Source organism: the organism of the source record quoted next, unplaced genomic scaffold (assembly GCF_019419815.1).
Source record: "Pyrus x bretschneideri cultivar Hongxiangsu unplaced genomic scaffold, Pyrus_bretschneideri_v1 Contig19, whole genome shotgun sequence".
NCBI lineage: Eukaryota > Viridiplantae > Streptophyta > Magnoliopsida > Rosales > Rosaceae > Pyrus > Pyrus x bretschneideri.
In genome coordinates this window covers 1109882-1135002 of record NW_025999490.1, presented here as the reverse complement: position 1 = coordinate 1135002, position 25121 = coordinate 1109882, and the positions used below count along the sequence as shown (strand labels likewise).

Below are 25121 nucleotides of genomic sequence, written 5' to 3'. Positions count from 1 at the left end.
TGCCTTGCCATTGACGAGAAAACAGGTTAAGTTTGAGTGGGATGATAATTATGAGTAAAGGTTTCAACAACTGAAGTATTTCCTCACTCATGCACGTATTTTAGTATTCCCAGAGAATAGTGGTAATCATAAATTTTTAGTGATGTTTCTTGAATGGTATTGGATGCATGTTGATGCAAATGTTAGGGTGATTACATACGTTTCATGACAAAAGGAACCTCATGAAATGAATTACCCTACTGGTGATTTGGAAGTCATGATTACCATTCTTGCTGTGAAGTCATGAAGACATTATATTTGGTAAGAATGCAAGATTTGTATGAATCCAAAAAGTCTCCAATATCCATTACTTGGAAAGATTTTGATATGAGGCAGCGAAGGTGGATTGAATTGTTTAATGAACATGATTGTACGACCAGGGAGATCGTAAAATTGTTCTAGCTGATGCATTTGGTGAAAAGACTGTGGTAAGAGTTAATGTCTGGCACGCTTGCCAAGATTGTCTTCTTGTGGATTGGAAATCAACTGAAGTAAAGTTGAGAATGGAAGATTGAGAAGAAGTTGTAATCGCTAATCTTCAAGTTAAGTCTTTTTAGTAAGGTCGTACTCAAGACTCAAATGGTTAACGAAGAAAATTAAGAATTAACCAAGGCAAAGAAAGAAGGGAAAAAGAAAGATTGTTGAGTTCGAGAATAGGATGGTTATAATTGAACTTGAAGTGATAGTTGATCAATGTACCAAGTTAGTACATTTACTACAGTGTTGAGTAACAACCACAGTGCAACAGTACTTGTATGTTTTATGGAGAAGAGATTTGGGTTACGGAACTGCTGAGCGTATATATATTTTACACCAAGCCTGTCGTACAGACCACGTTAGGTGGTTCCGACTCGTGTGCAGATTCAGTTATTGAGTTGAGATTGGAGCTCTATATGCAGCCGTACAGGTCACGTTAGGTGACTCCCGGCTGCCAGATTATATGTTATTGATATGAGTTATGCTTGAGCATTTACATTTCATTATGAGTTTCCGATGTGGCATATTCTCGAGCATGAATGGCATATTTTGGAGCATGATTGGCATATTTATACATACGTATATAAGTTTATTTTCTGGGAAATTATACTTGTTTTACGGCGAGGGGTTAGTATATTCAATGAGAAAAGAAGGTTCTGAATAAGTTTGTTTTACTGACCCACTCAACTTTGTTTTGCGCCCCTCCAGGTTTAAGATATCAGAGCTTGGTGGCTACGAGGAATCCAACGGTGTTCTGACAGAATGGACAAAATTAGGACTCACTTTTGGGTGTTTCATCTTAGAAATTGTATCTTTAAAGCTTCCGTACTGTGTAAATGGTTACGTCACTCTCACGTGACGGCCAGCATGCCCTCCTTCGGGACGGGGTGTGTCACTAAGAGCACTCAGCATCTCAAAATTCCTCATCTACCATCATATAGCAGCTGCTGCCGCTGAAGCAGTACCAATGTCTGCTCATACATATCGAAAAACATATCACGCATTCGTTATACATTTCTCTATTAATTACTCAGCTAACTGAATTTAAAATTAGCTTCCAAACCAAAAAAGTTCTAAACTTTTAATTTTGCAATCACATTCAGTTCTTCATCTCTTACTCTAAATCCCAATTACAGAAATATCTAAACTTTACTTCAATTTAATATTGTTTTCTCCAAAAACAGCACAATCCCACAAAAATAAAGTAAAAAAAAAAAACAACAGCAATATACCATGAATTAAATTAAAATTCTCACCTCCACCTCCAGCAGAGCTTTCGCATTCTCAACCTGTCGCCTAAAAAAAATAAAAATAAAATAAAAAAAATCAAATCAAATCAAATTCAAGTAAAAATAAAAAAAGAGAACTTGAATATAGCAACCCTACTCCCCCTCTATCTCCCTCTCTCTCTCTCTCTCTCTCTCTCTCTCCCTCTCCCTCTGCAATTCACGCGTGCACCCCCTCCCTCTGTAACCCTCCCCGTGAAACCCCTAAAGCCCACGCGTAGGCCCTATATCTTCTGGCTAGGACCTCATGAATACTCCACATCACCTCGATTCCATCGAACCATGGCCTCGGTCAAATCGAAACCAACCAGAGCCCACTCCCCATAACCCTACCACCCTCCCCAATATCCCACCCCTGTGATCTTCACCTTCTTCAATCTGTCCCCATAACCCTATATCAATTGGATTTTAATGGTAAGTAAAACAGTTGTATAATGAACAAACAATGAAAGAAGGAAGCCAAATAATGAGAATGAAAAGAAGAGAATTCAAACACATTGAGAATATTAGTTTTAGATTTTGAGAGCATATTTATTCCATTACCTTTTACCTTTCCTCTCTTTTAGCAACAGACAATAGTCATTAAATTTCTTCTCATGGCGTGTGTGTTGTGAGCTTGGTGAAGCCATGTGATCCTAATTTCTTTTTTTTTTTTTGGAAAAAATTATACAAATGGTACGGTTTCAACTGTACATGTTTAACCTCAGTGTTTTTCAATTTCAGTTTTACCTTTACAATCCATTAATTTTCCTATCCAAAATGTTTTGAAAAATAAATCTATAGCTGCTAACGGTCTATATGTTTCATGCTGTCAGACTCTGCAATCTAAAAATTCATGTAAATGCAGAGGTTTGGCTGAAGGAGAGGCATCGAAGAAATCCAGAAATCCTTCCATGGCAAACTTAGTTGTACACCCATGGCATGTGTGTTGTATGCTAGATGCCCCCTCTCTTTTAACAACACACAATAGCTTATGCAAATGCAAAGAGACTTCAACATGTTTCATTTAAAATAAGTTTACATTTTGTAGCAAATGCATATGGCGAAATAGTCTATAAGTAATCATATTGGCAACCAAACAGAACAGTTCAAAAAGTTCAATGGAAATATAAATTGCACAAAAAAAAAAACTTGAATTTCCAAACCCACAAAATAAAAAAGTCAATCAGGTTAAATGTAAGAAGAAATACCAAGAACTGAAAGCTGCAGACAATCAAAATGCTCATGATCTTGGTCGTGCTGATGAAATCCAAATCTGTACTTTCATGTCCTCCAACTCAGTCAATTCCTTGAGAAGCTTCGATATCGCCAACAATGTCTCCTCTTCGTGGCCGTGGCCATCGTTGTGCCAACTGCCATGGATCTCTCTCCTTCTAACCAGACACCACTTCTACCCTTTCTCCTTTCAAACTTACCTTTCATTATCTGCGTTAACAGAAACAATAACTTTTGTCAGTGCATTCAAACCAAACCCATAAATCAATTCCTAAAATCAACTGCAAATCACAAATTTACCCAAAAAAAATCCCACAAAGACCCAAAATCCCTGAAAATTACCATATTAGCACTCCCTCCACCCCAAAATTAGAAAATTAGAACATAGAATATGAAACATTGTACGTAGAAAGCAAGGAATCGATAATTTAGGAGGTTCCCAGGACAATAATGAGCTTTTAAATATCATATTCCCATATGGATGCACAAATACAGAGAGACACTTCAGAGACCAATGAAAAAAAATAGAGACACTCAGAGACTCAACAGACACCATTCATAGATCCATGACTTAGAATTTCTCAGATCCGGTTGAAATTTAAAAAAAAAAAAAATCAGGGATGTGAATTTATACCTATGATAGTCTGAGCTCCGTTACCCTGATTCCTTTGCCGGCTTGCGGCAAACCTGAGGAGATCGGCGATTAGGGGATACAAATTCAAAATAAAAATTTCTAGTAGTCATCGTCGCTGCTGCAGTAGTCATCGTCCTCGGATTCCATCATTGTCCGACCACAAAAACCTAACGGCAGCCGGAGAACCACAGAACCAAGAGTAAAAAAGGGAGTGCGGGAGAGAGAAGCAGCAAAAATACAGAGAAGATGGCAAGAGAGAGGAGAAATGGAAAGCAGGCAAACAAAAAGCAACATGGGTGCTAGCCAATTTCCCAAACCCCACTTCTGCTAAAGCTACATGCTATTGATTATGATTAAAAACTAAATTAATCATATCATTAATCGCTAATAAATAATGGGTTATGTTTGTTTTCATGAATTCAGGCTCAAAATACGAACTGTAAATCCAAATTTTGAAATTTAATTGCTTTAATTATCTCCTTACCCGATAAAGCCAGACGATTACTGATCACTAAGCATCCAATTCTTGAAAACTACCGAAATCAAAACAACAACTTCCACTCAATTTCTCAGCAACAGAAAGATCAAGCCAAATCAAAACCAACAACTTTCAAATTGCACAAAAGAGTCAAAATTTAATTGCTATACAGAACTATCGGTTCAATCGAAAACAATTAGAATTCGAGACCCTACCTCCTCCATTCTCTGAGAGTGAAGCCCTCCTCGGGCAGCATATCCGATGGAGCCGGCAAAACTGGATCGTCGGACCTGCCAAACCCTCCATCAAAGCCCTGGCCGTTCGATTCGGCGTAGATCAATGGAGGAGAGAAGGCCTCCAATGCCGGCTGAGTGGCGAAAGCGTCGTCTACAGCGGAGCTGTGGAAGATTGGGGAATCGGTGGCGGAGTCCTTGAGTGACTCGGAGTCGACAAAGGAGTCGAATCACATGGAGGAGAGTCGGGGGCTGTAGCCCAGGTAACCGTTGTGCAGGTGTGTTGAGGGTTCTTGAGTTAATTGAACCATTAAACGTGCAACTGCTTTACAAACCTGCGAGTCAGTAACTGGTAAAACATGAGCTTATACCGGCGAAAGCCATAATGGAAAATCCCCGGCATAATGCTCTATAAGGACCCCAAAAAATCGCTTCAATGACCCAAGAACAGCTCTATGAATCATGATAGGCCGCTTCTTTTCAGAGTTTGAGTCAGCATATGTTAAGTCAAAACAATTTAAAATAACAATAATAAATGGCTTTAGTCTATCAAACAAATCCATGTAATTCGCTCAATTCAAAAAAGATGCTCAAATCTCTAAGAACATTTTACAAAGTGATACAGAGATAGACGGAGAGACTACCAATTAAAAAATAAGCACACATTAGAATTATCCCGCCTTGAGTTCAGGATTAAACTGTATAGTTGAGCACTGCCACTGCCACTTTCATATGCGGCATCATCCTGCAACAGGTCCCGAGGTTAAACAAATAAAAAAAAACTTTATACACCTAGGATTATAGACTAACAATTTGCAAATACTAACACCATACCAGAGTAAAACCTCTTACACGAAAAAGACCATGCAAGTTTCCAGATAATTTGTATCTATATACGGCTCCCAACTCAGCAACTCAAATAGGAAATTCATGATATGAGTGAGGCTTCCTTTTGTAAACCAAGATATGAAAGGGGCAGTTCATCGGTCGAAGCTGATAAAGTTCATCCTCAACATTCATTTGATCATACACATTCTCCTTGTAGTAATCCAGATGACCACTTATCTGCCAAAGGTTCACCTTTGCAACATGTGGAGTATACAGCAGATCATAACCACGCTCTATGTGGATCTTTTTCCACAAATCTTCCATTACATGCCTCACAATAGCACCCTTTGGATGCCAGAACACTAAACCCCCACCAGCATCATTCTGTGAAAATTCAACAATGAAAATGTTCAATGCAAGAATCCTCATAATTACAAAAAATGGGATTGCTAACTGATAAATCTGTGTAAACAGCAGAAAGAGATTCAGGGCAATTCTGAGTACCTGTATAGAAAACAGGTCAAGAACTTGACCAAGGCGCCTGTGATCTCGACATTTAGCTTCCTCTTTGAAATGCCTTCAATTGATCCTCACTCTCCCATGCAGTGCCATAGATCCTCTGCAGCATTGGTTTCTTTTCATCTCCTCTCCAGTAGGCACCAGCAATAGACTCAAGTTCGACAACTTTTCTGTTAATATTTCCAGTTTTTTCAACATGGGGCCATGCACATAGGTCCCACCATTCATCACCTATGAAGAATTCGGCATACTATGAGGAATTATGACATAAAGACAGTCCAATATGACAGGATGCTAGTTCAAAACACAATCAAATCCCAGTACAAGCATGCATATGTGTAAACATAAGTATAATTTGGTTAGCTTGACCAAAAGGTTCCTCCCACCTTCAAATTAGTCTCCTTTTCAACCTGCATATCAATAACTCATTTTTAAAGAGCACCAACAACATTGTTTTCCCTGAGCACAGCCCCGCCCTCTCTTTTTTATTCCTTTATGCACAGTTCCTGCACATTAAATCATCACCTTCCATACTATATTGAGCCTGAAAATAGTGAAACCCTTACCAATATGATATATGGTAACGGGATCTTCTTTAATACTATCCAAAATTTCCAATTTGTATGGTTCGTTGAGAGCGGTTATTCTTTTGCGAGCTTCATCTCTTGAAACTTCTTCTCTTATGAGTGGTAAGTTTCTTCCAATGATGCGATCCTACAAAGGAGTCGAATCGCAGGGAGGAGAGTCAGGGGTCGTAGCCCAGGTAACTGTTAGACAAACAAAGTTAGGTTGGAATCCTTGTGTAAAAATGCATGAAATAAACATGTTGGAATAATGGTAGGCTAGTCAATTTTCTTGTTCAAAGTTAGGCAAGTTAGGTTAGTCAAGTTAGGCAAGTTAGGCAAGTTAGGAAAAATTAGGTTTATGTTCTTTTTCTTTCCTATATATATGTTTCATCTTGTAATTGTTCAATCAAGCAAATATACATCAAATTTCTACATGGTATACAGAGCAGGTTTATAACCCTAGCCCTAATTTTTTTTTTTTTCGGCAGCTTTCTCTGCCGTTCCCATGGCTGTTCGTGGCCCGTCCCATCCCTCCTCTGCTCGTCCTCCCCTCCACTGCACCTACTGCAATTTTGATTATCATACCCGAGACACCTGCCATAAACTGCATGGCTATCCCTGCACCTACTGCAATTCTGTCGTTTCGTCCGCCAAGAAATCAAAGAACCGCCCAAGAATACACAATACCCAGTAGTCGAACGGCGAGTGATAGGGCAACCTGCCCAATCAGAATCACAAAACGCAGTTAACTTGGTCTGGTTGTCAGAACGAAATAATAAACCTTGACCTGGAGTAGCCTTCAAATAACGAACAATACGAAGCGCAGCATCCATATGAGATATCCTTGGCTCGTGCATAAAACGGCTTAGAACATGCACAGAATAAGTGATATCCGGCCGAGTGATAGTGAGATATATTAACCGACCTACTAATCGTCGATACTTTTCAGGATCCTTGAGAAGTTCTCCTTTATCAGATAATTTTGTGTCATCCATAGGAAAAGCAATGGGTCGTGCTCCCAAAAAACCATAGTCCTTGAGAATCTCTAATGCATACTTGCGTTGAGAAATATAAATCCCTTGTTTGGAACGAGAAACCTCAATACCCAAAAAATATTTTAAATCACCAAGGTCTTTTATCCGAAAATGATCACGGAGAAAAGACTTCAGAGAATTAATGGCACTAGCATCATTGCCTGTAATCACAATATCATCCACATAAATGAGCAAAGCTGTGAAAGAAATACCAGACTTTTTAGTGAACAATGAATAGTCAGCTTTGGATTGTTGAAAACCGGCAGAAATGATGGCACTAGTGAATTTGGCAAACCATTGGCGAGAAGCCTGCTTAAGACCATAAAGTGACTTGTGAAGGCGACACACAAGATTCTCCCCCTGTCGCCGAAGACCAGGAGGAGGAGACATATAGATTTCTTCATGTAAGTCACCATGTAAGAAAGCATTATTAACATCAAGCTGATGAAGAGACCAAGACTGACTAGCAGCAAGAGCAAGAAGACAACGCACCGTAATCATCTTAGCAGTAGGAGAAAAAGTGTCATGATAATCAATACCTTCAGCCTGAGTGAAGCCTTTAGCAACTAAACGAGCTTTGTAGCGGTCAATAGAGCCGTCGGATTTGTGCTTGAGTTTGTACACCCACTTACAACCAATGGGAATTTTGCCAGGGGGCAAGGAAGTTAAAGTCCAAGTACCATTAGCATGTAAAGCTTGAAGCTCCTCAGTCATAGCACGTTGCCAATTGGGGTCAGTGGCAGCCTCGGCAAATGAGGAAGGCTCCACAGTCCGACTGACAGAGTTAATGTAAGAAAAATGTCTGGGAGAGTAACGGTGATAAGAGAGAAAATTACAAAGTGGATATCGCGTACCTTGTGTAGAACCGGGTTGCGAAGTCGAAGATGGGTGGGATGGCAGAATCACCTGCGAGCAAACGTAGTCTTTTAAATAGGATGGAGGTTTATGGGCACGGGAAGAGGTGCGGGGAAGGGGAGGATTGGTAGGTAGTGGGGGGGTAGGGATGTCCGTGGGTAAAAGGGTGAAAGGTAAGGAAGTAGCGGGGGGGGAAGGAGGGGATGCCGAGAGGGCAGGGGCATGGGGAGGAACGGGTAATGGGGCAGCAAGGGAATCTATGGGAGGCGTGGAAGGGGAGGAAGGTGGAGGAGGGTGAGGCGTCGGGGCAGGAAGGGGTGGGTTATATGTAAAGTCCAGAGGGGGTGGGATGGGTAGGGTAGGCGAAGAGGATGGGATATGAGGGTGAGAAACGGCATAAGGGAAAGTACTTTCGTGAAAGATGACGTCTCGACTAGTGAAAATGCGGTGATTGTCGAGATCGTAAAGGGTATAGGCCTTTTGTCCATGAGGATAACCGAGAAAAATGCAACGATGAGCCCGAGGGGAAAATTTGGTGGTGGTAGTGACAGAGGTGGCATATGCCAGACAACCAAAGACGCGGAAGTGGTCATAAGATGGGGTTTTCGAAAAGAGAACCTCAAATGGGGATTTATGATGGAGAAGACGGGTAGGGAGACGATTGATGAGATAAGTAGCGGTAAGAACACATTCCCCCCAAAACTTGATAGGAAGATGGGATTGAAAACGAAGGGCGCGAGCGGTTTCAAGAAGATGACGATGTTTTCTTTCAACAACGCCATTTTGTTGGGGGGTATAAACACAAGAAGTTTGTAAAAGCACCCCATGATCAGAGAAAAAACTACGAAGAGATAAAAATTCACCACCATTGTCAGTACGAATGCATTGGATGGTAGTGCGGAATTGGGTAGTGACATAAGCAAAAAAATCCTTAATTAATTGTTGAGTGTCGGATTTATGTTTCATGAGGAAGACCCACGTAAAGCGAGAAAAATCATCCACAATGGATAAGAAATAATTAGCACCAGAAAGAGAAACCCTTACCAATATGATATATGGTAACGGGATCTTCTTTAATACTATCCAAAATTTCCAATTTGTATGGTTCGTTGAGAGCGGTTATTCTTTTGCGAGCTTCATCTCTTGAAACTTCTTCTCTTATGAGTGGTAAGTTTCTTCCAATGATGCGATCCTACAAAGGAGTCGAATCGCAGGGAAGAGAGTCAGGGGTCGTAGCCCAGGTAACCGTTGTGCAGGTGCGTTGAGGGTTCTTGAGTTAATTGAACCATTAAACGTGCAACTGCTTTACAAACCTGCGAGTCAGTAACTGGTAAAACATAAGCTTGTACCGGCGAAAGCCATAATGGAAAATCCCCGGCATAATACTCTATAAGGACCCCAAAAAATCGCTTCAATGACCCAAGAACAGCTCTATGAATCATGATAGGCCGCTCCTTTTCAGAGTTTGAGTCAGCATATGTTAAGTCAAAACGCTGTGGTAGGTTAAAATCAACCTGTACAATTTTGGAAATACAAAAGATCAAACAATTTAAAATAACAATAATAAGTGGCTTTAGTCTATCAAACAAATCCATGTAATTCACTCAATTCAAAAAACATGCTCAAATCTCTAATGAACATTTTACAAAGTGATACAGAGATAAACGGAGAGACTACTTTTATCCCGTCATGAGTTCAGGACTAACCTGTATAGTTGAGCACTGCCACTTCCTTCCAAGGGCATCCTCAACTTAAGATCAATCTTTGGACCATAAAAGGCATCACCACCTTCATCAATTTGATAGCTCCAACCTTTATCATCCAAAGCATCTCTAAGGGCAGATGTTGCTTTCACAGTTTCACCCATAAATCATCATCTCCAACAGCTTTCTCTGGCCTCATATAGAGATTTGACCTCATATTTGTTGAAACCAAATTGCAACAAAAGTTCTTCGGTAAGATCTAGGACAACCCTAATACATCTTTGAACTGATATTCTAGACAAAATATGCGGCATCATCCTGCAACAGGTCCCGAGGTTTAACAAAAAAAAAAAAAAACACACTTTATACACCTAGGATTATAGACTAACAGTTTGCAAATACTAACACCATACCTGAGTAAAACCTCTTACACGAAAAAGACCATGCAAGCTTCGAGATAATTCGTATCCCAACTCAGCAACTTGAATAGGAAATTCATGATATGAGTGAGGCTTCCTTTTGTAAACCAAGATATGAAAGGGGCAGTTCATCAGTCGAAGCTGATAAAGTTCATCCTCAACATTCATTTGATCATACACATTCTCCTTGTAGTAATCCAGATGACCACTTATCTGTCAAAGGTTCGCCTTTGCAACATGTGGAGTATACAGCAGATCATAACCATGCTCTATGTGGATCTTTTTCCACAAATCTTCTATTGCATGCCTCACAATAGCACCCTTTGGATGCCAGAACACTAAACCCCCACCAGCATCATTCTGTGAAAATTCAACAATGAAAATGTTCAATGCAAGAATCCTCATAATTACAAAAAATGGGATTGCTAACTGATAAATCTGTATAAACAGCAGAAAGAGATTCAGGGCAATTCTGAGTACCTGTATAGAAAACAGGTCAAGAACTTGACCAAGGCGCCTGTGATCTCGACGTTTAGCTTCCTCTTTGAAATGCGTTCAATTGATCTTCACTCTCCCATGCAGCGCCATAGATCCTCTGCAGCATTGGTTTCTTTTCATCTCCTCTCCAGTAGGCACCAGCAATAGACTCAAGTTCGACAACTTTTCTGTTAATATTTCCAGTTTTTTCAACATGGGGCCCCGCACATAGGTCCCACCATTCATCACCTATGAAGAATTCGGCATACTATGAGGAATTATGACATAAAGACAGTCCAATATGACAGGATGCTAGTTCAAAACACAATCAAATCCCAGTACAAGCATGCATATGTATAAACATAAGTATAATTTCGTTAGCTTGACCAAAAGGTTCCTCCCACCTTCAAATTAGTCTCCTTTTCAATCTGCATATCAATAACTCATTTTTAAAGAGCACCAACATTGTTTTCCCTGAGCACAGCCCTGCCAGGTTAAATGTAATTATTTGTTATTATTTGGATTAATTTGCAATTTTAAGTTTATATGTTACTGATTTTGTTTTTCAGTCTCTAAAATTCATCTTCACTCCCTGACAAAAAAAACACTATCTTAATTTAAGAATAACGGGCGTCGAAGAAAATATACAAAATCACAATAAAACAATTAGCGTTTAAATAGGAAAAGAAGGATTCCGATATTTATTTTATTACCTAAGAAAAGCTTCAAGGTCCAAAATCTCTGAATTTTAAAGCTGAATCCAACACATTTCCTAGTGTTTTTAACTATTAGACATAAAACCTTAGATCTCAAAGCCAACGGTTTTCATTCGTTCAAAACGAATAAACAAACAACCAGTACAAAACCATGGACTTTATTATCTTCAATGTTCAAAAACTCACAAAACTTTTTTAAGTTCGAAGCCCTCTTTTTACTGAGGGATCCAATTAAATTAAAAAATTATGCAAATAATCTTTGGCAAGTCCAACCGAATTGTAGACTGAACGAATAACTCGACTAATGGGAAAAATTGCAAAGCCAATATCCAAATTCATAATCTATATTCCATCAAACTGTGAGCATCATCGTTCTCGGGTTTGAGATTGGAAGGTGATGATGTTCGTAAACTTGTAGAGGAGAAGAGCTAACCAACGAGTGAGACATTATTTACACCATGCATCCATTGACACATGGACCTGTGAGGTGTACAATGGTGTGCGGTGCAGGGGAAGAGACAACGTATGCATGCTATGAGAAATTTTTAGTATGTTGAAAATACAGTACATCAAGTGTCGTAATATAATTAGTTGAATTTTTTTTTAATTTTCAATTAATTGTATTATTACACTTAATGTATCGAAATGTGTTTCTGGTACACAGGAAAATCTCTAGCATACTACTTCCATAGACCTTGCAACAAATGGCAAAGCAGCAAATACTCACCAAGAAAGAGGTCAAACTTGGTAATTTACCCATGAAAGTCCGCCATTTTCTTAGTTGGCAAAAATTCTAGGATAATACTTTGTACTCATTAGAATATTGAATACCCTATATAATCATTTTTCAATTTGACTTAATAATATTTTAATACATGTTATATTATTTAAAAAAATAATAGACATGTTATTTAATTTGTCTTGAGATTTAAAAACAAAGAATTTTTTCATTGGGGTGAACCGAACGTGATGTTTATGGGTAATTTGGTAACAAAAAGTGGGACACTAAAATCCAATTAAAACTCGTCACATGGTAAGTTTTTTAAAATATATCTTATCATCCTTCTATTTTAAATTTTCCATAATTATTTTTTTTACTAATAATATACACCATGAGATTGATCTAACCGCTCATATTTTTTTTCCTCTCCTTTCTCTCTGTCGTTGCAGTCTTCTTCCCAGTTTCTTTACTTTCTTCATAAGGACACGAGAAGAAAGAAAGAAAAACTAATCTTCTCCAACTATCAGGGAATGAAAAGTTAAAAAAAATTCAATTTCATAAACGACCACATACCTCATCGTGGACCAACTGTTTGAATTTCTGGTTGGCAATCTCTTCACACCGAACCGTAGCAACCATAACCTAATTAAATTACAGTATGTGTACATATTATATGCATATGAGAAGTGAAGACCACAAATTATCAATGGGTGTGAGCGGGAAGATCCAAGTCCTTGTTCTCTTTGATTACTTTCCAAATCTATTGTGCACTAAGGGAAAATCCTGACGCAAGGACAACACCCCTTCTATCGCCAGCAAGCCCTCCTGGAGAAAGCCATCTCTCTTTCTTTCTCTTTTGTGATGCGTCCATCTCAGCCTCCCCAAGCAACTTGGCCGCGGCGTTGCTGCATGCCATGGCGAACAGTTCCACTCGAAAATCCGTCCAATTTGAGCGAGAGTCGAAGAACCCGGGGAGGAATCGGACCTCGTAGTTTTGGATGTGGCTCGCCAGATGAGCCATGGTTTCCAGCGAAAACGAGCTCCAAAAATTTTGGTCTCGGATCTTCAACCTGGATCCCCATCGACAAAATCGAACAACACAGATGGACGGTAGTGTATATGTGTGTCTGAGGGTTTGAAATTAGGGGAAGGGCAGCTGAGCCATGTGAAATTCGGTGAGATGACATAGAGCCGGCGACAGTGATGATGAGTTTTGGGCTGGTTTGGGGATGGAGTCGGCGACAGTGAGATTTGGATTGGAGTTAGATTTGGCGGCGGAGAGTGATGGGTTTTCGGTTGGTTTGGGGAGATGTTGCTTTATTTAGTTGTAGGGATTTTAGGGGCAGTCAAACTAAGATTTGAAGGGGTATTAAAGGATTTTAAAAGTGATAGATTTGATTGGATTTACAAGGATTTAAGACTTCTACAAAATTCAAATAGATTTTAAAGAATTTGAATGAATTTAGTTTGTAGATTTTGGTGGATTGTGGTAGATTTTCATATAATTTTTTTATTGAAATAAACAAAGGGAAAATCTTTCCAATGGATCTCTGAATATTTTCAATTTCGGGAGCTTTAGAGTACTGTGCTGCTTCTGTGACTGGGTCTTGCAAAAAAATATGGTGTATTTGCATAGAGGTTTGTGACTGAAATTGCAGCGAAGGAAACTGAGTCTTGGGGGTGTTAATTGGAGTTATTGTACGAATTGGTATTGTCCGTTGGGCGCCCTCGCAGCTTTGATGGTTTTAACTTACCCAGGTCCAAAGAACTGCCTTCCTCCTCTCCAGGCCTTGCCGCCGCCAATATATTTAGTCTTTAAATTTTCCAATTGTATACTTTTCTTATACAATGTGATGCAACTACAGTCATGTTTTCTAATGATCTTTTGCTCGTCTGTGACTACTTATTCAGCAGCAGTAGCAGTAGATGGAAAAGGATTTGAAATCCTAGGGGTGGGTTGGATTCTGTTTAGTCTTTGTTATATATACTTTTTACTCTTAAATCCCACAAAATTCACAACTTATTGAAATCCTCTAAAATCTTAGGGGGTGTAGTCAAATAAGGATTTAGAGGGATTTTAAGGGATTTTAAAGGATTTTAAAAGACTTTAGAATCCAGGAGTAGTCAACTAGGATTTTAAAAGAATTTAAGAGAGTCCATTTAAATACAGGGGTAGTCAACTAAAAGATTTTAGAATTTTGGGGTAGTCAACCAGGATTTTAAATGATTTTTATTGAGTCTATGCTAATCTATATGTGTCACATCCCGGCCCGGGGCAGATCACTTCCCGGGCCTACTCCACCACCGTAGCACGATATTGTCCCCTTTGGACTTACCATTCCCTCACGGTTTTGTTTTTGGGAACTCACGAGCAACTTTTCAATGGGTCACCCATCATGGGATTGCTCTAGCTTCCTTCTCGCTTAACTTCGGAGTTCCTACGGAACCCGAAGCCAGTGAGCTCTCAAAAGCCTCGTACTAGGTAGGGATGAGAATATACATATAAGGATCACTCCCCTGGGCGATGTGGGATGTCACAATATGTATTCAAAAATTTATAGATTTTGAAGGATTTCATTGAATGAGTGATTTTGTAGGATTTGAGAATAGATGGTAAGCTTAAAAAGACTATAAAGAATCATACCTCCACCCCTAGGATTTATTTCAACCCCCTTCTCTCTCTCTCTCTCTCTCTCTCTCTCTCTACACAACTGAGCTTTCTTTCTTTCTCTCTTCCCATTTCATTGAGAATATTTCTTCTTATTTAGATTGCTTTTTGGAGGTGTATAACACGCAAAGGCAAATCAAGCTAATTATCCACTGCATCCCTCCCTGACGAGGTAATCTGAGCTTCATTGCTAATACTGATATCGTTTTCCAATTTGCATAGGAGTGAACCTATTTACAGTGTTGTCGCAATACATAGTTAGAGATAGGGTTAATTCAAGTTTTGGTTAAGTATATTGTATATATTCGTTTGTCAATTGCATGGATGTTTTTAGAGATAGGGTTCTTCTTGAAATTTCATAAATACCAATGTGATTGGTATGCGTTTACTATTGAATCCCTCTGATTGCTGTTGTTTGTGCCTCTTCATGGTTGAACAATATATTTTCCTTAATGCGTCAACAATGCTTTGATGCTGGTTGCTTGTGAGAAGTTTTTCGTTACTCTTGTAAGGCTGATGTAATGCTGAAGCAGTTCTTCCATTTTATGATTTTGAGGTCCTTTGCAACGAGGAATAAAATGGTAGTGGCAGAAAATGGCATGTGCTATGTCCAATTAAAACATGGAGGGTTGGGAGAACTAGGTGAAGTTCTTAAATTTTCTTTTCAAGTTTTTATTATTTTTAATCTTTATTTTCTATTTAAAAAATATTTTTTTTTCAAAATGACAAAAAATCTCTCAAAATCCATTCAAATCTTTAATCAAAATCCATAAAAATCCTTAAAAATCCATCTGAAAGTTGTAAGGAATCTACAATCCTTTGAAATCTGTCACTTTAAAAAGTCTTTTAAAATCCTGTGAAATCCAAATTGACTACACCCTCCTTAATTTTTTTGAATACACTTAGATTTGAATGAATTTTGAAATCCTTTAAAAAATTTTAATAGACTACACCTAGATTTGAATGGATTCTAAAATCCTTTAAAATCTTTTAGTTGAACACATTAGGATTTTAAAGTCTTTTAAAATCCTCTCAAATCTAAGTTTGACTACACCCCCTTAATTGTTGGTGCGTGGAGAAGGAGGGTTTGAAGATTTATAAGGTGAGGCCCACTATAAAAAAATCATATTTTAATTTTTCTTTCTTAGAAATCTAAAACAAATTTATTTTTATCTGTCCCATGTGGCATGTTATTGACTGCAACGTCAGTAAAATAATGGGATCTGTAGTTGCCACACAATTAAGTAACGGTCAAATTAACAGTTTGACTAACGTATATATAGTATTGAAATAGAATAATACGTAATGTAGGAGATTGAAATATTTTAAAGATGTTGTATAATGTTGGAATAGAAATCAAACTAGAGGGTGCAAATTCTAATTTACTCAAAAAAGAAAGTGACGTACTGGCTCTGAAATGTTTGCTAAATTAATGGAATATGGCCCATAGAGGAACAAGTTTGACCAAATTTACAATTCCTAGGCTCTGGTCTAATTTTCATTCAGAGGAAAGAAAACATATAGCCGAAATAACCCAATCAGAATGCCAAACAAATTGATGGAAAATGTAAAACTGGTTTTCAGTTACTATGTCAAATATTCAGCATGCTATATATCAAGCAAAACTATATGATAATAAATAGGACAAATGGCGTTAATACACGATGTCAATGATTTGATATGTGTATATTTAAACTATTTCGAAATGTGGTTCAACGATCACAATTGTTCAGCTTTTAAATTCTATTTTAAAATTAATTCATGCAAAAATTGTTTTTGGCGTCGGCATTTGCATTTCTCACTCTTAGAGTCTTATGTGTTTTGTTTTTTTCGAACTATTATTGGCACTCCATGTACATCATTATGCCGCTCTAAAAAAGAAAAGAGAATAAAAACAACGCTCGTAAATGCTATGTATATTTGTATGTGAAATATGATTCCCCCTTCCAGTATCTTTAAGTGTCAATAAATTGTGCAAAGAATGAGACTAAAGGGAATAGAGCTCTCATTGGGTTCCATGTAAAGTTATTTACTCCGTCTCTTGTTCATACATGTAACTAAAGATTAAAAACTTTGATATGGAAAAACTTTATTTAGTATCTTTACAAAAGGTCAACTTTTTAGATTGACTTTTAATCAACACCCTTAATTACTTGTTGTGAAATCATACACACAAATATTGAATTTTCATGCCACTTGTAGCTGGCTGCCGGTATTTCTCCCCGGCAGGCTGCCAAGGTTGATTGACTGGGCTCGCGCTCAAGCTCGACTCAACCGACCACTATGGTCAACGTATAATAAGAAAGTAATCTACATAAATCCAGTAGTGATTTTGATAATCAGAAAGTAATCTCTCAACTTGTTTGTGATTATAGTTGCTTTGATACCATCATAGGGACTTTTATCATACTTACAAATTGATTTTGGTATACCCATTCGTAGGTTTAAAATTTTTGTCAAACCCAAAAGTTACCTTGCTGGGTATATTTAAAAAGTAGTTTAATTAATCAATATTACTATGGTAGTTTTCAGGTATATGTTAAATGGAATGAATCCTTTTGGTTTTATTTTTAAAACTACGTATCTGTGGTAAGGAGGGATACCTATTGAAGTTTTGAATTTTCAGTAAATCTGATCATCAGATGCTTAAAGATTTGAATTTTTAAAGTGGTTCCACAAAAATTTGCAAAATGGATGTTATGTTGCTTGCAGCGGTAGATTGTTCAGGGTTTAGGGTTTAGTTGAAAAAGATATACCAAAAAAAAACTAGGTAATGGGGCATTATATTTTGATTTTATATTTTGGGGGGTTTTGTGTTTGAACTTTTTTAGTATTTTTTTTAGATACAAATGTAGACCCAAAGGTTGGACATAATCATTACTTTGTATTACAATTATTAAAGTTAATTATCTTTTATATAGAAAGCCGGAAGCCGGTTTTGGTGTCACCGGCCTCGACAAAAGAATTGGACGCAAATGCCTGTCGGCCAAAACAAATTCGAAACGGCTAAAATGAATGCACAAAATTATCCAAGAGTAATTTTGTCATAAAGCTATTTTTAAAGAACGAAGTCGCTGGAAGGTTTCAGTTGCCATCCTCTTTTCTGCTTCTTTCTTTCCGTCTCTTTCTGCCCCAGTTTCTTTATCTCTCAAACCCTAATTTTTCTGTCTTTCTGATCTCATCTCTCTACTCGCGCCGATCAGTCGAACACCGTCCGGGAATGCGTCTCCGAATTCATTAGCTTCGTCACCAGCGAGGAATTTTCACCTCTCTCTCTCTATCTCTCGTTCTCTGTCTACTGTTAGTCAAATTTGTTTAGATCTTTTCATCGGGGTTACAAACGGCAACACTCTCTTGCTGAAGAATAGCGAATTTGGTCTCGGTTTGAAGAAAATTTGAAGCCCATAAAAGATTACATCTCCTGCTGTCGATTTGATTTGGGTAATTGTCTGCTTTGAATGTAATGTGCTTGGGAGTGTAAATTTGGATTTTAAATGGGTTTTTTGTTCAAATTTTTTGGTTGTGATTTTGGGAATTTTGTTTTGTAGCTTCGGATTATAGGTGATGATGGTTAATTTGGTTTTGTTTTCGATTTCAGGAGATTGGGTTTTTCGAGTTTGTGACTTTTCTTTGAAGCCTGCGAAGACCTGTGTGTTTAAGGTCAGTGGTTTTGAAATTCCAAGGTTTTGATTCTACTTGCAGCCTGAGGTGTGATTTTAACCCAGATTAGTTAATATAATTAATTTTTTTTTTTTTTTTCTGATTATGTAACTGAAGTAGCTAAAGTTAAGAAAGAACAACTGTGGCTTAAAGTCTTCATATTTGAAAGTTGAATCTCAGCCTTTGAGAGGCTTTTTGAACGTGTGCTCACGTATGCAGGGGATATCAGTATTTATTTGCTTGTTGGTTCTTAATTTTTGTGTTTCGTTTTGGATTTGTTAATATATCATTTTGTGCATCTCAGTCTGTGAATCGATGTTTTAGATTGGATTTTTGTGGTTTTGAATTTGTGTGCCTGAGAAGAGTTATCCAAAGGTTTGATTGAACATTTTTCCTCGTTCTGTTGCAATTTTGCTGTCGTTGTGGCCCTTTGTGAGACTTTGATTTGTCTTTTTTTTTTTTTTTTTTTTTTCGCTCTGTACAACTTTTGTAAAAGTGAAGTGTTCGTTTTCAATTTTGAGATTGAATTCAAGCAGATTTCCAAGTTTTTTTTTTATTAATCTTAAATCATATTAGTTAATTATAGTTAAATTAATTTTATTTATTTTTTTATGTTATGTTGCTGAAATAGCTAAAGTTGAGAAAGAACAGTTGGAGCTTAGAGTCTTGCACTTGGGAGTGTAAATTTGGATTTATAAATGGGTTTTTTTGTTTAAATATTTGGGTTGTAATATTGGGGATTTTGTTTGTGGCTTCGAATTATGGGTGATGGTGGTTAATGTGGTTTTGTTTTTCGGTTTCTGACATTTCTTTGCAGCCTGCGAAGGCCTCTGTATTTAAGGTCAGCATTTTTAAAATTCTACGCTTTTTATTAGATTTGCAGCCTGACATGTAATTTTAAAGCTGAAATTTCCAAGCTTTTCAATTAATCTTAAATCAGATTAGTTAATTATATAAATTAATTTTTTTTTTCTTTCTATTATTTAGCTGAAATAGCTAAAGTTGAGAATGTTGGATCTGTTGCCTTAGGGAAGAAATTTTAAACCTACAAAAGCTTGGTTTTCAGGAAATCGCCAATCCTGCAGACACTTTGGGTTTCCTGGTGAGTTCTCTGACTTATTTGTTTCGGGTTTGAGTTCTCTTTTCTTTGTTCAAATTTTTGTTGACTTTAATTTTAAAAATCGAGGTTTTTTTTTGTTCAATGATTTTGTCCATCTTATTAGCTTTCTCACCAGAGATCTCCGCCATCACTGCTCCACCAAACTCGCTGATAGCGTCCACTCTCTCAAACCAGGTACGACTTCTTTCACTTTCTTTTGTTTCCGGGAAAATTTAGGGCTCGAAAGTGTGTAGAATTTTAGAAGTAAAAAAAAATCTCAATCTTTGTGTCGTCCTGTACAACCATCTTATTCTACCATTGTAGCATAAAGTTGCACATATTATTTGGTTTGTAGATAGAATTATTTGTGTTTTTTAGTACGGGAATTTGTAGTCAACATATCATTTTCTGCAAGACTGAAGATTAGTCTGTAATGGATATACAGATCTTTGAGAGGATACCCATCATTTGGCTGATTGCATAGGATTGCTACATCTGAACACTGTACAGGTATAGTTTCTTTTTATATTACCTTGAATTAACAAAAAATGGTACTTATCTTCGTTAATTCGAGAAGATAAGAACTGTTTGTTGTCAATTCAAGGTGACATTAGCTTCTCCTCAACTAATGTCTGCCCTGTTCCTTTTACTTTTATGTCTACCTTTTTTGTTAACAAATCGTTTGGCCTCCCATTTTTTACCACACTTATAGATTATAGTAAAATCAAGCTTAAATGAGATAGTTTTAGGAGGAATTTAGGTTTATTTGTGGCTGTGAAGTTTAATATTTAGTTAATTACATTTACAGGCGATGAGATAGTTTTTGCCTATTCTTCCACTTGGTTTTTGAACGGCACAAAATTATGGTTTTGTAAAATTGACAGTCAGCCCGTGCATTAAATGGACTGTTTATTATCTTTGAGTTAATTAGATTCAAGCAATTGAGGTTGACTAACTTTTTGATCATCAATTGTTGATGTGCTACTTATCTAATTGGGTACATTGTATATATGCATGACCTGATGGTATTCCTTTAAATTACTTATATGCAAAAATTGTTTTCTGTGATGGTTCTAAATGATTTGTTAGATGCTATTTTGGCTTCAGTTGTTTTTCTTTTTCTTCTACTGATCATTTCCTATGTGGTTGATTTATAGGCCTCTAGAAGTTTGAATTGTGATTGGAAATTGCAGTCCACACATGGAGTATAGGTATAACCACTACTTATTTTTCTTATTACTTTTCCTTTAAATGTCTTTTGAGTCTGAGATTGAGTCTCTATAGATTGTAAATTTCAGACACATGCATACTTCAGTGCATACAAGAAAGCCAATGTTTTTCTTTTAGGTATAAAGAGCCAAATACGTTATAATATATATATATATATATATTTCTTCAATGAATGCTTTGGTGTTTTTACTTTTAATTGTTTAGTTTAATGGTTGTTTGGATCCTTAAAAATATTCTTCGTTCAAATGTCTTTTTGGATGGATAATTAAATCGATATAGATTATGTTACCTTTTGCTGTATCAGATTTGTCATTTTCTTACTGGCTTCAGTTCTTTCTTTTTTTTGGTTTGTTCTGTATATTTACATGGGTTTTGTCTGTTCATTTCTTTTTTTCTGGATATCGTTTAGATTGATATTGTGAATGTGTTGTTTGGTTCTGTTTTTTATTTCAGGAGGTGCGGCTTTTCGTATTTTTGGCCTTTTTTATCAGCTGTTGTAACATTTTTGTAATAGAGGTGAGTAATTTACATATTTTTTCAAGCCTTTCTCTAAGAAAGTAATAATTTTTTATGAAAGTTGTGAGACTTCACTTCTATATTATCTCATGGTTAAATGTGTTTGATGTTATTTTATGAATATGTTAAATGGGTTAAGATGCATATTGTTGTTTACAGAGTAAAAAATAGTTAGCTGCTGTTTTTTGTGTTTTGGGGATTTTATTAGATTTGAAAGACGGAGACGAAATTAATTTTGAACAATCTGTGTGTGGGGAATGCTACATATCGGATTTAGGTTATACTGTGCAAAGTTTTATTGTGTGTTGTTATCTGCGCTATACCATTTCTATGTAGGCTTCGAAAGTTATTCATGAGCTTTTATAAGCACTTTCCATATTTTAAGCTGTCATTTTGGGTTCTTTTCCATTAGGTCATTAGCTACTGAATGATGGAGAAATGAGGACCATGCCATTGATTTTGGGTTCTTTTTATAATTTTCTGATTTTGGGGTTTTGCAGGGAGCGCTGATGTACTGATTTTATGGGTTTTTTTTGTCCTTGCAGGATTTTGGGTCTTTGAAATGGTTACGTGTTGTTTTTAACTTTTTGGTTCTCGTGTGTTCTGTTCTTCATTGCTTCGTGATTCTCATTTTTCAGTATTGGGTAATGGAAATTTGTAAAAATAGTCGTACGTTTTTTTAGAAAGTTGGCATTTTTAGTTATATTTTATGTTTAATCCCAAATGTAAGACTAGAAAATAATTGAAATGATGGTTTTTTTAAAAACTCTTAATTTTTTTTTTCTTCTGGGATTTAAAAGCATCTTTTCCCGATTGGTTACAAGGGTTATGTTCTCTATAATTGGTTCACCATGTTTGATTAATTCTAAGTTTTGTCCTACTAATTTTTTTCTTCTGTGTAATGAGATATTTCTTTTGGTCTTTAAGATTTCGGCATGGGAATGTTCACCTTGTCTAATTAGATTGTGTATGCCTTTAGTTCTTTATTTAATTGTTCTGTTTGCGTTCGGTGTGATGATCAAAATTTTATATGTTTGGAATTATTCACTTAACACCAATTTGTTACATTCAGGTCTCCACCCCACACTTCACAAGTTCAATAGAAGACGGTTCTGTAGATTGTGTCTGCAATTAGATCAGAGATCAACCGTTATTTTGTTATCATTTAAATTATATAAGTCGCGCGTAGAGCGCCTTAATTACAAAAGGGTCTTCCGCACGCGCGTGAGTGCGTGTAGGGAGGCTAGTATTAACTAAAGTTGATTTGAATGTGATCACGATGGCAACCACTAACAATAAAACAACAATCTCCTTAATCTAGGAGAAAGAACCAACAGGTGAGGAAGAAAAGAAAGGAGGAAAGAGAGCTCTGCACATGCAAATGTCAGTGTACATGTAAAGCAGAAATTTCTCTTTCGTGTTGTTTATCTCTGTCTAGCTTTGGTATTTTGAGGGTCTCCGAGAATACAATAAACTGTGACTTGGTCTCAAAGCTTTCTTGCTATATGATATCATATAAGTAAATGCTAGAATGCTAAGTTTTAACCAAGACCATACTCACAAGCAAAATACAAATACAAAAGTCCATTTTAAAATGAAGGTCGTGATTTATCGACAGATGTTTCGTAAACATAGGAATTATGGATATGTAGGCATATGTATTTTAGCATTATGTGATGAATAGGTATATTTTCTTTGGGTATTGCATGTCATGATCACCACAGTGATGTTTGATGTTCTTCTTCAGGTGCTTCTTGGGGATGTTGGAGCTGGGAAATCAAGTTTGGTGTTGCGCTTTGTAAAAGAACAATTCGTTGAATTCCAGGTTTGTTCTATATCTTTCAAAGGATGCATTTTCTTTTTTATCCATACCTTTACTTTTATAGTATGTTATTACAAGAATCAATTGCCACCCGTAGTTGGTGGTATTATCTTTACAACACATTCAAAGCAGCGAATAAAATCGCACTTGCTATTTTTTCTGTCAATTGGACTACTAGAAAACTATAGAAATATTTGGTGAAAGCAATGAAGAAATCATTATGATTGATCTGCAAAGAAGCTCTAATAAGTTACAAGAGAGTAGCAATGTAAATTGAGCTACTTATTTTATGGATCAATTCACCTATCTCTTGCCTTTTCTTTTATTTGGAGATAATTGTGTAAATGTGTGGTTTTGTGAGCGTTACTCGTGAAACATGTGTTGTCTGAATTGCTACATTTAAGAATGCGATTGTATTTCTGTAGCATTTTCAGTTAATTTTTCTACGAATGTTATTCATGGTTTGAAAACCTGTAGCAAAGCGCGGGCATTCTTGCTAGTGATATTGATTCTGGAAGCATGCCGAAACAAGGTTGTTTGATCGCAATTCTTACACAAGAATTGCTCCTCCAATTAGGCTTCCACAACATCAATAACCCTTACGTTGATATGTACTTCCATTGCACCAAGGACGCCATGTCGATCGTGGAATTCCACAAAACTCTGATGAACCAAGTGCTTCCCTTGGCCTGGTCGCATAATCCCCTAACCACACACAAACTCATTTGCAACTTCATAGACAGACGCGGCGACGGTGAAAAACGCAACCAAGACGAAGCTTTCTTCACAGCGGCGGTTTGGCTCCACCAGAACCACTCGAAAACCCTTGCATACAATCTTGTGCCAATTTCCGGCTCCTTTGGACATATCCTACACCTTCCCTACATTCTTTTGCAGGTTTTACGGGGCGAAGCTCACTTGAAATTTACTGGAAGGACGAGGGAAGAGGCGGATTCAAACGGAATGGTGAAGGTCAAGGAAATGGATGCCAAGTCGGAGGTAAGCGAATTGTTGTTGAGGAGGAAGGTGATCCACACGGCCAACAAGGCGGCTCAAAAATACAAGCGCGACGTTGATTATTGCTTCTTGCACAACTGTGTTTTGGATATTTTTGCCCAGAGCCTCAAGTTTGATATTGAAAAATTTCATCATCACAAGGACCATGACCATCATGATGATTATTGCTTGGAGATTACCCAAGCAGTTACCTTTTTGCCTACCATCTCTGATCATCATATGTTGTTCGAAAACATTGCGAGGAAGGTTTTCCGGTCAGAATCATGCCTCTGAGAAGGGGATGGTAGTCTTTGTTGTATTGATCGACTGATGAAGGAGGTTTTGTCGCCGTTGAGAAAAACTATGGCGCTAGAGGCCAGGGAACCTGCCAACTGGTGGGGTTATAGAGCGGAGTACAAGCGAGAGCAACTGGCTGTAGCTAATGAGGTTGATCCTGGCGTGCAGCGCTGCTTTCGCATGACATATTAAGCTATATCAAGTATTTTGACCTTGAGCAAGAGGCTGATGTTAAGTGGAAGAAAATGATGGAGGTCTACTCAAATCAGGGGAAGCAGAAGAATTGGTTGGATGTGTGATGTCGACAACACCTTGTCGGCGGGTTTGGCTTTGGGGCTTTTGTTGCTTCAATTGAGTGACGAGCCATGGAAGGGAAATGTGGTCACCTAAAGCAAAGACCCTCAGCTGCATTCGATACAAGGCGAGGATCTTAATTGGAGGGCCGAATATATGCAAACTTTGATCAAAAGCTAGGACTGGACGGCTGATTTCGGGAACGTGTTCGATGTGATTCTAGAAGAGGTAGTGAATGCGAATTTGAAGCTAAATAAGATGGTCAAGAAGGTGTTTGCCTTGACCACATACAAACACTTCTTGACAGGCAGCAACTTGAGCTTCTGGGGGGAGATTAAG

At 37.4% G+C, this 25121-nt stretch overlaps 2 protein-coding genes, 1 long non-coding RNA gene and 2 pseudogenes across 5 annotated transcripts in view; 2 read left to right on the top strand and 3 right to left on the bottom strand.

The window, feature by feature from the left end:
* Positions 1 to 25121, bottom strand: part of LOC125476533 (probable LRR receptor-like serine/threonine-protein kinase At1g56130) — a 54904-nt gene that overhangs the window by 25725 nt on the left and 4058 nt on the right. The window lies entirely within an intron of this gene.
* LOC125468030 lies at positions 4873 to 6885 on the bottom strand (annotated as a pseudogene).
* LOC103933255 overlaps positions 9365 to 25121 on the bottom strand; it is a 35803-nt pseudogene continuing 20046 nt past the window's right edge.
* LOC125476539 overlaps positions 17836 to 25121 on the top strand; it is a 44293-nt gene continuing 37007 nt past the window's right edge. The window contains exons 1-2 of the long non-coding RNA XR_007257838.1: positions 17836 to 18309; positions 18467 to 18528. This is a non-coding gene — a long non-coding RNA (uncharacterized LOC125476539). The remainder of the gene's footprint in view (positions 18310 to 18466; positions 18529 to 25121) is intronic.
* LOC108866025 lies at positions 18640 to 24591 on the top strand. 3 transcript variants are annotated; one of them, XR_007257764.1, is made up of 7 exons: positions 18640 to 19369; positions 19516 to 19630; positions 19752 to 19822; positions 20073 to 20137; positions 20785 to 20838; positions 21311 to 22756; positions 23121 to 23520. XR_007257764.1 is itself a non-coding variant. In XM_048582777.1 (6 exons), the coding sequence occupies exons 1-6, from the start codon at positions 19307 to 19309 to the stop codon at positions 24483 to 24485; spliced, it is 1149 nt and encodes a 382-aa protein (XP_048438734.1). In that variant the 5' UTR covers positions 18640 to 19306; the 3' UTR covers positions 24486 to 24591. The 3 variants fall into 3 exon arrangements, 2 of the variants coding, with proteins under 2 accessions (XP_048438734.1, XP_048438733.1); XM_048582777.1 differs by lacking the exons at positions 20073 to 20137; positions 20785 to 20838 and adding an exon at positions 23673 to 24591 and having other exon boundaries at positions 19558 to 19630; positions 19764 to 19822; positions 21311 to 21373; positions 23121 to 23198; XM_048582776.1 differs by lacking the exons at positions 20073 to 20137; positions 20785 to 20838 and adding an exon at positions 23673 to 24591 and having other exon boundaries at positions 19558 to 19630; positions 21311 to 21373; positions 23121 to 23198.